At 63.3% G+C, this 14,021-nt stretch overlaps 1 protein-coding gene across 1 annotated transcript in view; it reads right to left on the bottom strand.

Moving 5' to 3' along the window:
• The window catches only part of Muc6 (mucin 6, oligomeric mucus/gel-forming), a 19,252-nt gene extending 5,736 nt beyond the window's left edge, over positions 1–13,516 (bottom strand). The window contains exons 1-30 of the mRNA XM_013502906.1: positions 13,318–13,516; positions 10,382–10,435; positions 10,010–10,250; positions 9,727–9,935; positions 9,511–9,681; positions 9,322–9,431; positions 9,013–9,220; positions 8,816–8,938; positions 8,008–8,128; positions 7,791–7,929; positions 7,578–7,682; positions 7,413–7,485; positions 7,203–7,340; positions 6,777–6,938; positions 6,600–6,694; positions 6,347–6,479; positions 6,015–6,264; positions 5,779–5,831; positions 5,577–5,686; positions 5,147–5,298; positions 4,800–4,941; positions 4,619–4,729; positions 4,110–4,295; positions 3,779–4,018; positions 3,130–3,286; positions 2,875–3,012; positions 2,643–2,705; positions 2,248–2,286; positions 1,776–1,897; positions 8–790 (exon numbers count right to left, since the gene is read on the bottom strand). Coding sequence (XP_013358360.1) covers positions 8–790; positions 1,776–1,897; positions 2,248–2,286; positions 2,643–2,705; positions 2,875–3,012; positions 3,130–3,286; positions 3,779–4,018; positions 4,110–4,295; positions 4,619–4,729; positions 4,800–4,941; positions 5,147–5,298; positions 5,577–5,686; positions 5,779–5,831; positions 6,015–6,264; positions 6,347–6,479; positions 6,600–6,694; positions 6,777–6,938; positions 7,203–7,340; positions 7,413–7,485; positions 7,578–7,682; positions 7,791–7,929; positions 8,008–8,128; positions 8,816–8,938; positions 9,013–9,220; positions 9,322–9,431; positions 9,511–9,681; positions 9,727–9,935; positions 10,010–10,250; positions 10,382–10,435; positions 13,318–13,516 — 4,827 coding nt within the window. The remainder of the gene's footprint in view (positions 1–7; positions 791–1,775; positions 1,898–2,247; positions 2,287–2,642; positions 2,706–2,874; positions 3,013–3,129; positions 3,287–3,778; positions 4,019–4,109; positions 4,296–4,618; positions 4,730–4,799; positions 4,942–5,146; positions 5,299–5,576; positions 5,687–5,778; positions 5,832–6,014; positions 6,265–6,346; positions 6,480–6,599; positions 6,695–6,776; positions 6,939–7,202; positions 7,341–7,412; positions 7,486–7,577; positions 7,683–7,790; positions 7,930–8,007; positions 8,129–8,815; positions 8,939–9,012; positions 9,221–9,321; positions 9,432–9,510; positions 9,682–9,726; positions 9,936–10,009; positions 10,251–10,381; positions 10,436–13,317) is intronic.
• Between the last annotated feature and the right edge of the window lie 505 nt (positions 13,517–14,021).

Below are 14,021 nucleotides of genomic sequence, written 5' to 3'. Positions count from 1 at the left end.
CAGTGGGACTTGTGGTGTGTGGCGTGTGTGAGACAGAGAGCATGGGAGGGGAGTGTGTGGCGAATGGGGTGTGAGGCGTACTGCGTGTGGCAGGTGTGCTATGGGTACCTGTGGAGGTGCTCCCTGTGCTAGTGGGGTAGGAGCTGATGGTGGTTTCAAGGGGAGATGTGGATTGTGGGTGGTGTGTGGAGGAGGGTTCTGTGAATAGGACCGACGATGTCCTGGCTGTGCTGAGTGATACGTGAGGTTTGGATATGGTCCTGGAAGTTGTGGTTAGCGGTGCGTTGGTGGGTTTTACCCCAGTAACCATGGTGGTTGGCTGGGTTGTACCAGTTGGTCGCTTGGTGGACGGGGAAGAGACTACATGTGGACTGGTGGTAGCACTCTGAGAGGTGGGTGTCATGGAGGAGCTGCTGACTGAGGGAGACTCAGTGGGAAGTGGGGTTTCGGGCCTGGGTGTCGTTGGAGAGTGGCTGTTGGTCTTGAGGGGTGTTCCTGAGGCAGTGGGCCTTGTGTGTGGCGTTTGGGAGAGGGACTGCTTGGGCGTGGAGTGACTGGGTGCATGGGTGTGCAGCGTTCTGGATGTGACTTCCATGGCTTGTGTTGTTGATGCTGTTGAGTGGCCACTGGTCTGGGTGGCTGTCTCTGTGTCCAGTGTAGTTTCTCCCGAGATTGCTTGTCCTGTTGTCTGTGTTTGTGGAGCTGGCAGAGTGTGTGCTGTTTCCTGGTGGGCACTTGTTTCTGTGGGATCATGAGAGCTGTTTTCACCCAATGCTGCATCACACAGACCCTGTCCTCCTCAGTGTCCCTTCCCTCCTTTGTGCTCCTTTTCCCTGTTGCTCAGGAGTGAACTCTACCCTTCCACTGCTTCCCCCTCTCCCGTCCCCTTACCACTCTGAGGGAGCCTGGTTTCCCCCAGCCATCCGTAATTGCTGCTCTGCTGAACCTCAGCGGCCACCTCCTCTCCCAGGGCTGGCGTGTGGGTGGTGCGAGGCTGCCTGTGTACGCCCCCCCATGCTCCTACGCCTATACTTCACACTGTCCTGTGGACAGTCCTGTGCTTACTCCTGACCCTGTCATGCTGGGCTGTGGTGTTAGTATACACGTGGCCTGGGAATCCTAGTGTCCCATGGGCTGTGGCTCACCTCGTCCATGGGTTGTCACCCATGTCACAGTCCATGGTGCCACTGTCGTCCGAGCAGTCACCTGAGCTGTGGATGTGGTGGCTGGGCTGGAGGAGGACTCTGTGGGCTCTGTTGTTGCTGTGGTAACTGTGTGTCCTGTGGCTGTTGATGTCACTGTGACTGTAGGCAGTGGAGGTGCTGTGGCAGGTGTGGTGACAGCTGTGGTTCTTGGAGGGGATTCTACAGGGAACAAACCCTCTCTCTGTTCCCCAGCTTGTTTCTAAGGTCCCAGCTCCTGCCTGCCTCAGCCTCCTGGAGGAGCACCAGCCTCTTGCCTTCACTGTTCTGACCCTATGACTTCCATGCTCTGTGTGGCAGTAGTGGCCTGCTGGCAGGGACAGTGAACACAGGGTCCTATGGGCCAGCTGGGTGGGCAAATGTCCTGCCCCTTTGGTCCCTGCGAACCAGAGCATGTGCCAGTATGCGGTGGGGCGACCTGGTCTGTCCCTCACATGTTCTAGTGACAGAATCAGGCAGCACGGAAATGGCCACATCAGTGGCCAGCTTGGGGTGTAAACAAGTTTTTCAGAAAAATCTCCACTTGGCTGTGCAGCTCAGCAACCTGTGTTGCTATCCTCCCCAAGGTCTCACCTGGGCACCAGCAGAATCCACCCTATGCCCTGTGTTACCTCCTGAGGACTCAGTGGTGGCCAAGGCCGAGGCCGTCCATCTCTCCGTGGAGACTGTGGCTGGGTGGCCTGGTGTCTGGGTGCCTGTGGGTGTGGGAGGGGGGCTGGGCCAGCTGGTGCTGTTGGCCACTGTGGTGGGCGGGACTCCTGTGGGCAGTGATCCTGTGTGGGGCAGTCATGTCCTCAGGACGGGCATGGCCTGGTCCTGGCACCCCAGAGACAAGTGCCCCTGTCCTGGGCCCACTGTAGTCTCACTGCACTGCAGACCTGAGGGGCTCGGCGGGAAGACAAGGGACTGGGCGGCTCTCCGAGCTTTTAGGGGACCCGCCCGTGGAGTTCTGCTGCCCTTCTCCTCTGAACTAGATGGCACCTCCCCTCTGGACTGGGGATACTGAGTCTGGGCCAGTGTGAGGGTGTAGCTGGGGGGTGGTCACCTGTGGTGGGTAGCAGTGGCGGTGATGTCGGGGGCGGGGCTGCAAGAGGAGAGGTGGTCATGAGTGGCCCCTTCCCATCCCTTCCTGCCCCCTCTTGCACTCCATCACTAGCCCTGGCAAGGAGGGGCAGGGTCACCAGGGTGCTGTGCAGGTTGGACTGGGCCCACGCAGGTTCTTGCTGTGCCTGCACCCTGGCTGGCTGGGCCCCTCCTTGTGGCGGTCAGGGGCCAGGGTGGAGAGATGGGCTGAGTGACCTGTGCTGCTTTCTCTGCAGTAGCAGCAGACAGGGCACGGGCAGCAGATGCTGGGCAGGACAGCGGCTTGGGCAGGCCTGGGGCACTGGGCGTCTTCTGCCTACAGGAGGGCCTGGCCCAGGCTGCCTGGGGCTGACTCACCGCAAGGCACGCAGGTCCCCTGGCTCTGGTCAAAGTACTCGTCCTGGGAGCAGTTGTAACAGCCTAAGGCAAAGAGTGCCAGCTCACGGCCCCACCTGAACGTCGTCCCCTCTGCTCAGACCACACGTGAGACTGGACGGACGTGTGGGCGGAGGGGTGCCTATGTGGCTCTAAAATGAGTGTGCAGCTGCACGGTGTGCGTGGAGTGCAGGGGCGAGTCCCCATGCCATACCTTCGATGTTGGTACCCTCAAAGTCCTGCAGGCTGCCGGGGCAGAGGCAGGGCCGGTAGTGCCACAGGCAGTCGTCCTGTGTGGGCTGGTCCTGGCTGCCAGCGTGCGGGTGGGTGTTGTAGAAGTCACAGTAGATGGCTGGGGGGGGGTACCCAACAGTCAGGGTGCGCTGCAGGGCACGGCCTGGCACCACCTGGGCGAGGGCTCCCAAGTGGCTCAGGAACACAGGTGAGGGCTGGTGGGCAGGGCACTCACGGCAGAAGTCTGGGGCCCTCCAGTCCACGCACACGCCCTTGTCCAGGCAGGCCATGGCGTAGGCAGCCACTGCGTCGCACAGACACTCACAGTCTCCGCCCGTGTCGCACCCACACGTGTCGCGCACGCAGGCCTCGTAGTAGGGCAGGTGGTACACCTGTGGGTGGGACTGTCCTTGGCCACTGCCACCCTCCAGAGCTAAGCTGCCACAGAGGCTTCTGACCCTTGTACAGGGCTGAGTGGCTCATGAGAGCTGCGTGTCCTCTGGCCTGCATGACCACCCTCAGCAGCTCCTCTCCTTACTCCCCGTATCCCTGTGCTTGTGAGCTCAGAGCCTGTATCCGTGCCAGGCTGGTTCCTGCCCCAGGGCCTTTACATTGCCTCCCTGCCAGAGAAGTACCTTCCTGTTAGTCCTTACAGAGCCCCAGGAATCTGGGGCTTCCCTACAAGCTCCCAGTCCAGGGAAGAGGGCAGTTTCTCACCTGAGTGTCTCGTTCCCCAGCCATGCACCCCGGAGCAGGACTTGTGCCCGGGTGCTGGCAGAGTCGGGGGATGCTGCGGACTTCTTGGGATGAGGTCAGACTGGAGGAGGGGCATCTCTGCTGCAGCCCAGGTCCCTGGGAGAGGCCTGGGCCAGCTCGGCACCCACCTTGCTGTGGCAGGCGGCGAAGGTCTGGCCGTTGATGATGCTGCACTTGCGCTCAGCCCAGGAGCGGCGGAAGGCGTTGAGGCTGCAGGGCTCGACTGCGGCGCGTGTGTCCCCGCATAGTGGGCTCTCCTTCCAGGAGTTCACGAACTCCAGTTCACTGGATGCCACGTACCTGCTGCGCGTCTCGAAGTCGTCCTTCATGTTCCCGTTGGCGTTGCCGCACAAGCCACAGAGAGTGTCCTGCAGGAGCGTCGGGCAGGGAGCAGGGGGCTTGGAACCAAAACCCTGCCTGGAGGCCCGGTGGGCTGGGCGTGTGGGCACACAGCGGTACCTGGGAGGAGCGGTGGACCTTGATGGAGACGCTCATGTGCTTGTTCCAGACGAGTGTCAGATTGAGCCTGCCGGGGATGTCTGCATCCAGTACCAGGCTCAGGGCGCTGGGCTGCACCTGGAAGTGCACGCCGGGGTCCTCGCCACGCACTACGTAGCTGCCGTCCGCCATCGTGATGGACAGGCCCTGCAGGGTGGGGTTGTCATGGGCTGCCTGCCCTCACCCCCCAAGCCGTACCCTGCACCGAGTCCAGCACAGACACAAGCAGGCCCCAGCAGGTCGCTGGGGATGCAACCAGCAGGGCTTCCCGGACAACACTCCGCTGCCCGAGACCTGGTGCAGGTCACAGGACTGCACAGCACCTGGCTGTGAACAGCCTCTGCCAGGGAGGGCTGTGGGGTAACACCCTCGGCTCCCTGTCCGGGGCAGGCAAGGGCGACACAGAAAGGTGGAACTGGGGGCCTCGGGGTTTCTGGCTGGGTAATGCCCCCCCAGGCCCAGATGCTCACGCCCAGGACAGTCTCGATGGCACGGGAGCAGGTGACCCCCGACTTCCCGCAGATCACATTTTCCGTCAGGACCTTGAAGGTGGGCTGTGAACTGTTGGTGCCACAGTCGTCCTGCAGGAAGGCAGTGCTGAGCAGGAGCCGCGCCCTGCCCCGCAGCCCCCACCGCCCAGCAGGCCAGTACCGTGGCCAGGGTGTACTCGCAGTTGCCATCAAACACGAAGCGCTGCCCGTCAAAGGTGACCACATGGCCCTCCCCGTAGAGCACACAGGTGGATGGGCAGTGGGTGCTCTGCTGGCAGGCCCAGCGCCCCTGCGAGCAGGTGCTGGAGAGAGCAGGCAGTAGGTGGCCCATCGCCATGTTCTGGGGTTCCCAAGGACCGTCGAACCCCCAGCACCCCACATCCATGCATCCCACCTGACAGCCCCACCTCTGGTCACCCCCACCTCCCACCACCGCACCTCCAGACACTGCCAACTCCACACACCCCACCTTTGGGTGCCCCTGGTCGGCAGGTGAGGGTAGCTTACCAGGTCTTACAGTCAGTGTGGAGCTCTGCACCCCCGGGGTAGGAGACCCCCGCGAAGTCACAGGGACACTGCTCCGGGGGCACACACTCCCCACTGGGGTTCTCGTAGAGCCCCTTTGGACAGGCGCAGCCAGCCTCGCACTTGGTGGGCACCTGGGGGGAGGTGGGGTCAGCGGCCTCTGCCCTCCACAGCCCAGCCCAGCACTCTGCTGTTCCCCAGGCTCCCGCCCGCACCCGCCCTGCCTGCTCTGGGGTCCCTGTCCCCATTAGACTGGGCGCCCGCACCCCAAGCTGGGGCTCCTCACGCAACCCCACAGGCGCCACACTGATCTCCAGCGGCCTGGCCGGGAGCGGCTCCTGATCTCCGGATGCCTGCCCTGGCGGCCCCAGGAACACAGGGTGGCCACTGGCGGCGCCTCCCCGCCCCTTACACAGGCGGTGCCCGTGGCCAGCATCTGACAGGTGGGCGCGCACGCGGCCCCGAACTTGTCCTCCGCGGACTGGTCGCAGGACTGGAACGTCTTGGGGGCCGGGCAGGAAGCTGCGAGGGGTGGGGACAAGGGGGCGCATCAGGTGGGCTGGGGGACAGCAAGGCACCTCAGGGTCAGGGCTGGCCTTGGGGGCAGTACATACCCAGGAACATCTGTGGCTGCCCAGAGCAGCTAAGCCGCCCGTTGACACAGTAGCTGAGAGAGAGGAGCTGTGAGTGCGGACACAGGACCCTGGTCCCGCCCTGCCCCGGCCGCGCCCCACAGCGACCACTTCCCACCATGGCCACGCCCCCACCACGGCCGCCCCAGCAGTACCAACTCCTCCCGCCCCGGCCCCGCCCAAGGCTCTGGCCCACCACCCTCAGCCCCAGCGCACACCAGATGACTCCGTTAATCATGGTAGACTGGTCCGCTGGGAGGAACTTGGAGCTCTCCAGCAAGCAAGGGCACTGGGCCTTGCGCACGCACTCGCCCTTGTGGTCCAGGTAGGTGCCCTCAGGGCAGTTGCAGCCGTCCACGGGCATGGTGCTGGCATGGCACTCAGCCTCAGGGTCAGAGAGTGAGAGGCATGTGCGGCCGCAGGCCCGACTGTCATAGCTGAACGTGCGGTTGCCGGTGCAGGGGACGGCTGTAAGGGACTGGAGTCAGGCTCTGGATGGGGACCTGGGCTGAGACCGCCGTGGCCCACGACCCTGGCAGCCGGCACTCACTGCAGTTGTCCACGCTGCTCCTCCAGTCCTGGAGCGGCATGCCCCGGGAGGCGCAAGCCTGCGCATAGGTGCCCAGGGCTGCACAGATGTGGGGAAAGGTCTCCTCGTAGTTGCAGGCCTGGTACACGCACCTCTGCGGGCGAGGGGGCCGGGCATGGCTTGGGCAACGCCCCTGAGGACACACCCTCCTGCCCCGGGGTGGGGTCCCAGCTGCCTGGGTTGTGTGCTCAGGCTGCCAGGCCCCCAGTCTCACCTTGTAGAAGGGTGTGGGGTTCACGGTGGCGTGGCACTTCTCAAACGCACCGCCCTTCCTCACCAGCTCTGAGCAGTGGGTCTCTGCGCACACCTCTAGGGGACAGGGCGTGTGGGTCTCCTCTCGCCTTCCGACTGGACTGCCCTGGGCCCAGGGTGATGGCGGTGGGGCACTCACTGTTGAGCTGGCTCATGGAGCAAGGGTCGGTCTCACGCTCTAGGGCAGCTGGGCAGTTCCCTGCCCGCCAGGAGTCCACGAAGAGAGTGGCGGTGCCCTCGTCAATGCCCATGCTGGTCATGAAGTCATCAGTGGTGTCTCCGTTGAAGTTGCCACAGAGCCCTGGGCCAGCCATGCATGAGGGTGACTGAGCCCTGCCCTGGCCTCCTGTGTCCCCTCCCCATAGCTCCTCTCCCCAGCTGTCCCTGGCAAGGGGCTATCACTGGCCTCACATGGCCTTTCCTGGGACGCTGGGGCTGTCAGCTCCCTGGATGTGGAGGCCAAGGTGAGGCTTGCTTGTCCCCTACCCCACCCCTACCCAACTGCTGACCACAGCAGGGATAGGGTGACGGGATCACCCAGGGGGTGACTTGGGGCAAAACTCACCTCTGGTTTGGCCTTGGAACTGGGGCCCAACAGTGATGTACACCTGGAAGACGGGGCGCAGCTGGACTACGAGCTCCAGCCCGAAGGTGGTGGCCATCTGGAGGTGGGTGGACGTCTGCCTGAAGATGGTGATGTTGCCTGCGAGGACATGGTGCTTAATGGCTGCCCAGCCTGGCCTCACCCAGGGGTGCTGCTGGTGTGAACACCTACGTGTCTTGTACGGCAGCCACTTGGTGTCTCCTTGGTTGGTGATCACCTCATCCTCCGAGATCACGATTTTGTCCTGGAGGGAGGGTGGCCCAGGTCAGGGGAAGAGCAGGACGGGTGCAGGCAAGCAGGAGCACAGTGGGGCCTCAGGCGGGCAGGAGGCCTTACCTTCCGGGACAGGTAGATGATAGCAGTCAGGGAGGTCTCCGAGTGTGAGTAGCCTGACTTGTCGTACACCGCCATGAGAGTCCCCTCATCGGGGAGCTGTGGGCTCTGTGGAGGGGGCTCAGACATGGAGGGGTGCCCACCCATCCCCAAGCATGTCCTACCTGGGAGGCTCAGATGTGCAGGGCTGCCCACCCAGCCCCAAGCCTACCATACCTGGAGGAGGATGTAGGTGCAGGTGCCGTGGAAGCGGTAGGGCCTGGTGTCAAACGTGGTGACGAAGGAGCCACCTTCCAGGGAGCAGGTCCCGGGGCACGGCTTCTCCGTACACGTCCAGCTGCCTGTGGTGCACTGGCTGTGGGTGGGCACAGGGTGACGCAGTGCAGCGGGGCCCCAGAGCCTGTGCCCTCCCCTGCCAGTGCCCAGTGCTCACCAGGTCCGGCAGGCAGCTGCTGTGACCTCACCGGGGCTGTAGACCACCCCATTGAGCATGCAGGGGCACTGGCTGAGCGGCACACACGTGTGGTTTGTGGAGAGGTCGTCCAGTACCATGCCTGCAGGAGAGGGTGTCCTGGGCCTGGCCAGATCCACCTCCCCTGCTGGGCTGTCCCCACCCCCACAGCTGTCCCAGGTGCCTGCAGGGCTCCTACTCCCCCAACCCTTGCCAGCTCCAGCCCTGTGGACCTCCAGTCTTCCACCGCATGGCACCTGGGTGTGTGCCACCCCTCACCAAGGTGGTGCAGCCCCACAGGTTCAGGGACACAAGCTTCCCTCAGGCCAGCTATGAGCTGCCTCGCCCAGCTGTGCTCAGACCCCTGTGGGCACTGCTCCTCCATGGGTTTGTAAAGGTGCCTTGGGATCCCGGGTAGTTGGAGTTGTGTGGTTTTGGGGTGGCTGAGGGCCTTCAGGCAGGGCCTCAGTGGGGTGCTATGCTGGGCAGGGGCAGGGTGAGGGGGTGGTGATTCCCGGCCCTGGGGTTGGTTTGGGGTTCCCAAGAAAAGAGAGTTTGCATCAGGGTTAGGGTTGGATTAGGGTAAGGGTCAGCATCAGCATCAGCATCAGGGTAGTTAGAGAAGGGGTAGAATCAGGGTTAAGCTTTAGGCCCAGGGTTAATGGCAAGGTTGGGGTTAGGGGTTAGAGTCAGGGTTAGGTCAGTGTCACAGGGTCAGGATGATGGTCAGAGTGAGGGGCAATGCTGGGGTTAGGGGTCAGGGTCAGGGAGGGTGCTGGCATTGCCTCACCCTCTGGACAGAAGCAACCAAAGGTGCAGGAGCTGGGGCAGCTGTGCCGAGGGTTGGAACAGGTCCGGGTGCAGGCTGCGCCACACTCCTGGTACTCCTGGCTGGCGGGGCATGGGCCCAGTGCTGCACACAGTTCGGTGTGTTGAGAGCCTGCCCTCCATGTGCCCCGCACCCTAACCTGCCTCCCTGGGACTCACAGCAGAGGCCGGGACCCCGCCAGTGGCTCACGGGCTGGCCCGCCAGGCTGCAGCGGCGTGAAAACTCTGACAGCGTGGCACAGCTGCAGTTGGGCTGCCCAGGCAAGCTGCATGCCGCCATATCCGCCTGGCAGCTGTGCACCAGTGGCTCCTTGGGCACATCACACCCGGGGGACACCAGGGCGAGCAGTTGGGTGCAGGTCCCGGCCTGGGAGGGGAGCTCAGTCATGCCCAAGGCCACAGACACGGAGCTTGGGGGACCCAGTCAGCCCCAGGGTCAGCCCACTGTGGCTCCAATGCCTCACATACGTCCTTGGCATGCAGGGTGGGGGTGCTGGGGATGGGCTCATAGGCACAGATCTCATTGGGGTCATCGAGCTTCTGGAGTGCAGCGAACTTGTGGGGTTCCAGGAGTTTGCCTGGGGGTGGGGGATGGGGTTAGCACCACAAGGCTGGGTCTCTGCAGGCCTGGGCTTCCTGCCACCTCTGTCCACCTACCATCCTCGCTAATAAAGTCGTTGTCCATGTTCCCGTCGAAGTCCCCACACAGCCCGCACATCTGGCCCATGTACTTCCTCTCCACCAGGACCTGTGGTGGGTGATGGACACTGCTGGGGGGCGCTGCCCACTCCCGGCCAGGCGGCCCACCCGCCCTGCGCTGCCTCCAGGCTCTGAGTCTGCTGCGCCCTCGTTTTCGAATGGGGAAACCACCACACCCAGGGTGCTGCCAGTGAGGGCTCAGCAGGTGGGCCCCTGCTTGCGTGCCCCCCACGTCTGCCCTGCCCACTATCCTCACCAAGAGGTGGGGGTCTGGGCCCCACAGCACCACCAACTCCAGCTCTAGCTGCTTGGCCGCCAGCCGCACGCTCTGGCCATAGGGTGTGATCTGAAGCCCGTTGCTGGTGTAGGGCAGGCTGACTACCCTGTGGGTGAGAGTGGTCAGCAGCCATCCCCTGGGCCTCCGTGGCCTAAGGCCCGGCCCGGCTTCCTGACCTACCCCACATCCTTGACGGAGATGGTCCCATTGTCCACGGTGACGGCAGAGGCCCCCAGCTCCACGATGACCCGGGAGATGTTCCCGTCTGGCCCTCGCCGCAGCTGCACACTGAAGGCGGGCACTGCATCCTTGCAGATGGCTGCGAAGATGTAGTTGCAGGTCCCCGAGAAGTCATAGGCACGGTGGTCGAAGGTGGAGAAGTGGCTGGCGCCCCACGTGGAGCACCAGCCCTTGTCTGGGGCTGTGGAGACAGCGGCAGGGTTTCAGGCCCCACGTCTTGCCCAGCAGCCTGGGTGGGCTGGGCATCTGGGGCAAATGCCGGGCCTCTCTGCCCACAGCCCCCCACCCACCCCATCCCTTTCCGCGTCTTACAGGACTGTGGGCTGCCTTGGGCACTGGGGCCTGTGTCATTTCCAGCCGGGGAGTCTGTAAGACAGGATGCGGCCTCTCAGCCCCAGCTCACCCGGTGCTCAGTCAGTGACCATGGCTGGGGCCGGCTCTGGGTCTGCTACCACCTGACCTCCCAAGGACCCCACCGAGCCTGGGTGCTGCTGGGAATGCACGTGAGTGTGTGTAGCAGTACGTGTCACCTCGCCATGGAGTCCTTGGCTCCTGCAGGCCCAGGAGGGCAAAGGCAGTGTGTCCCGGCCTGCAGGGCGTGGTCCATGCTGGGATCCGTCCTCATCCCCTAGGCAGAGGTGGGTGCCTGGTGGTGTGCCTGCCCTCCCCTCTGTGTTCCCTCTCTCACTCTCTTCAGCCATTGGTTCAGTGTCGGTGCAGTCTCCTCTCTGTGCCTGTCACAGGATGCCTGGTGTGTACCCTTCCCAGGAGGGCACACGTGCATGTGTGCGCACTCACTCGCACACACAGGGACGTGTCCATGCACAGGCACTCACACAATGCACACACAGGTGTGCAAGGCACACACATGCACAAGCACAATAACGTATGCATACACAATACACACATGAATACATGCATCCACATGCTCACACACAACATACATGCCCAGGCACACACATCCGCATGTGCACATGCACAGGCACACATGCAACACCTCTACAATGCACTGATGCATGCATTGCACACTACAGAAGCACACATCTACATGCAGGTGCACATAGGCATGCACACACATGGACATACACTATATGCACACATACATGCACACACATTCACAAGGCAAGGCATTACACATTCATGCGCACATAAATGTATATGCACAAAATGCACATGTCCACATGTGCACAGGCACACACACATGCACAGCCAAAGCCACTGGCAGCAAAGAACACTGAGAGGGCGGGTGAGAGTCAGGTGTGCTGTGCCCACAGGACCCGTGACATGTGCACACCCGGGCTCGTGGCCAGAGTTTGTGGGGGACACATTGCCCTGCGGGGGCTGCCATGGAAGGCAGCCTGAGACCCTGCTCTTCTACCTCTCTGTCCCTCTGTCTCTGCTGCCCCTCTGTCCTGCTCCCTGTCTCTCCACTGCTCTGCCCCCCAGCTTGGCCCTGCCTCCCACAGTGTCCGTGTCTGGCTCTGAGCAGCACTGTGGGCCAAGTGCGTCCGAGGCTGCCTGTTCCCCTAAGCCCTGCTTCTGTCATCTTCCTGCCTCTTCCTCCTTGGCACCTCCAGCCCGTGGGGGGTCTTGGAGCCTAGATGACGTTACCATGGAGATGCCCAGGTGGCAAGGGTTGTGGTGACCTCAGGGCAGGGCAGGGCTGCTGGAAGGTGGCCCTGCCTGGCTCTGCAGTGCCTGCTCCTTTCCCGGCCCCTCCCTGTGCTCCGCCCCTTCCTGATGCCTGGCACTGGCTGGTCAGGTGTCTGCGGCCCAGCGAGATGCAGTGAGTCCCTGAGGGTGTGACTCAGACATCCTGTCGCTGTCCCTGCCCACCTGCACCCCGGCTCTGCTGAGCTTTGGATATGATGCTGTCTCCCACTGCTGGGGCTGGTCACTGTCGGGGTGCACATCTGGCCCATGTATTTCCTCTCCACCAAGACCAGGGGGACACCAGGAGCAGGGCCAAGCTGCCAAGGGCCGTGCGCCTCAGGTGGAGTACAGATGCAGGGCCAAGGATCAGTGGTAGGCAGTGTGAACCCCTGGCCGGGCAGGAAGGGACCTCTGGTGATGGCTTGAAGTAGCCAGAGGCCCTAGCACACAGGTGGACCCACATCAGGTGTAGCCTCTTGACCTTAAGATCACTTTCCACATAGCTGCATGTGGCTGGCACCCAGGTGTCCCATGTCCATCCCAGGCTGTGGGGGAGGACTTAATGTGGGCCTGGGCCTGGTGTCTGTGTCCTTTTCCTTCCAGGGATGATGTCATGGAGTGGCTGCCCCCACCCCTAGAGCAGCATTTTTGGGGCTGTGAGCCTTGCTGGTCCCTGGCCAGACCCTCTGGGGCTCAGTTCCCTTGGTAGATGACTTTGGGCTCCACTCCCCAGGCTCCTCTCAGCCCCAGGCCCTGCAGGTGTTTCGTCCACCTATGGGTGCCTCCTCCCTTCCAGGCTCCCCAAGTCAAATCCTCCCGTGTCTGGTCATGATTCCCACTGGGCTCCGCACCCCCTCCTGCCAGGCCACCTGTGCCTCTTGTTTGTCCACTGACCCTCAGTAGGGCTCTGGGGCCTCCTGGGCACCTGGCCCGCCACCCCCGGCCTTTCTCAGCCCTGGATGGGCGCGGAGCAGCCAGTGCACGCCGTGTTCCTCTGCACGCTTGGCAGCTTGCCTGCTGCTGGCCCTTGCCACCAGCCCCAGCCCCGTGACCCTGCTTCTGCCTCCTTTGGGCCACACTGAGTTGTCCCTCAGAGAACGTTTGCTGAAATGCGGGGGGCTCTGGTCCTCCAGCCTCTGATGGGCCTCTCCCCTTCCTGGCTTTGACACTGCCGCAGAGCTGCACACAGGTGGCCGTGTGGTGCGGAGGCCCAGGTGGGGGTTACACTCTTGGGAGTTAGGGCTGCCTGTGCTCAGCCCACAGGCTGCACTGGCCATGGTCACCCTGGGGGCTTGCTGGTGCTTTGGGGCTGAGTCAGGATAGGCTGTGCCCTGGGCAGAAGGGGAGATGGCTGTAGGGCTCACGCTGCACCCCGATGTCTCTGGAAACCAGGCTTGGAGGACAGGTGAGCACCCCATGGGCAGCTGCACCCAGAGCCCTGTGCCCACCCAGCGCCATCCTCCTGGCACACAGGGATGAGAATCCTGCCCTGCGCCACTGCTGGCACCCACACGGCTGGCAGGCCGCCTGCCTACCTGGTGAGGCAGTGAGGCGCGCAGCCCTGGCACCGTCCCCTTGGTGTGGCCCCCACTCACCAGCCACCAGCAGGGCTGCCCCACAGGGCAGCAGCAGCAGCAGCAGCCTGGGTTCAAGCATGGTTCTGGCTCTGGGAGAGAGGTCGCTGCTGCTCGGTCCCGCTGCTGGGCGCCTGGCAGGCTTGCTGCTGCCACCTGTGCGACTCAGGCAACCAGCGCTGCCCGCCTTATATAGGGGTGGTGGCCCTGCCCTAGTCATGCCCGCCTGCACCCCACGCGCGGCCCAGTGGGGGCCAAACAGGATCTGGGTGCTGCCTTATCAGCACTCTGCCTTTGGAAAAATCTGCAGAGGCCAAAAGTGGCCCAGTTATCACCACTCCCAGTGGGGGGCTGACACACCCCAGGGCCCCCAACACCTTGTGGGGCCGGCCTGGGGACAGAGACTGCCAAGGTCCTCCCTACTGCCTGCATAGGGGCACTGTCAGCCACACACTTGGGTGGCTGGTGCAGGGCCATCAGGAGAGTCAGGAGGGCTCCCCACCCTGGGAAGCCCCACCCCATCCCAGAACCCCAAAAGCACCTATGCACTGGGGCCTCCCTTGTCCTGAGTCTTCTGCCCAAGGAGAGGACCCTTGGGTGGACTCAAGCGTGAAGGACAGTGGGCCGAGTTGGATGGGCCCCTCTCTGGGGGCCTGAGATGTCCCTGGGACATCTGTCTGTTTCTTCCTGGAGACTCCCCTTCCCTGGCCTCCTGAAAGGGGGCA

The sequence above is a fragment of the Chinchilla lanigera genome, unplaced genomic scaffold, assembly GCF_000276665.1.
Source record: "Chinchilla lanigera isolate Chin_1 unplaced genomic scaffold, ChiLan1.0 scaffold00075, whole genome shotgun sequence".
NCBI classification, from domain to species: domain Eukaryota; kingdom Metazoa; phylum Chordata; class Mammalia; order Rodentia; family Chinchillidae; genus Chinchilla; species Chinchilla lanigera.
The sequence above is the reverse complement of the archived record's forward strand: the minus strand, read 5'-3'. Positions and strand labels throughout refer to the sequence as shown.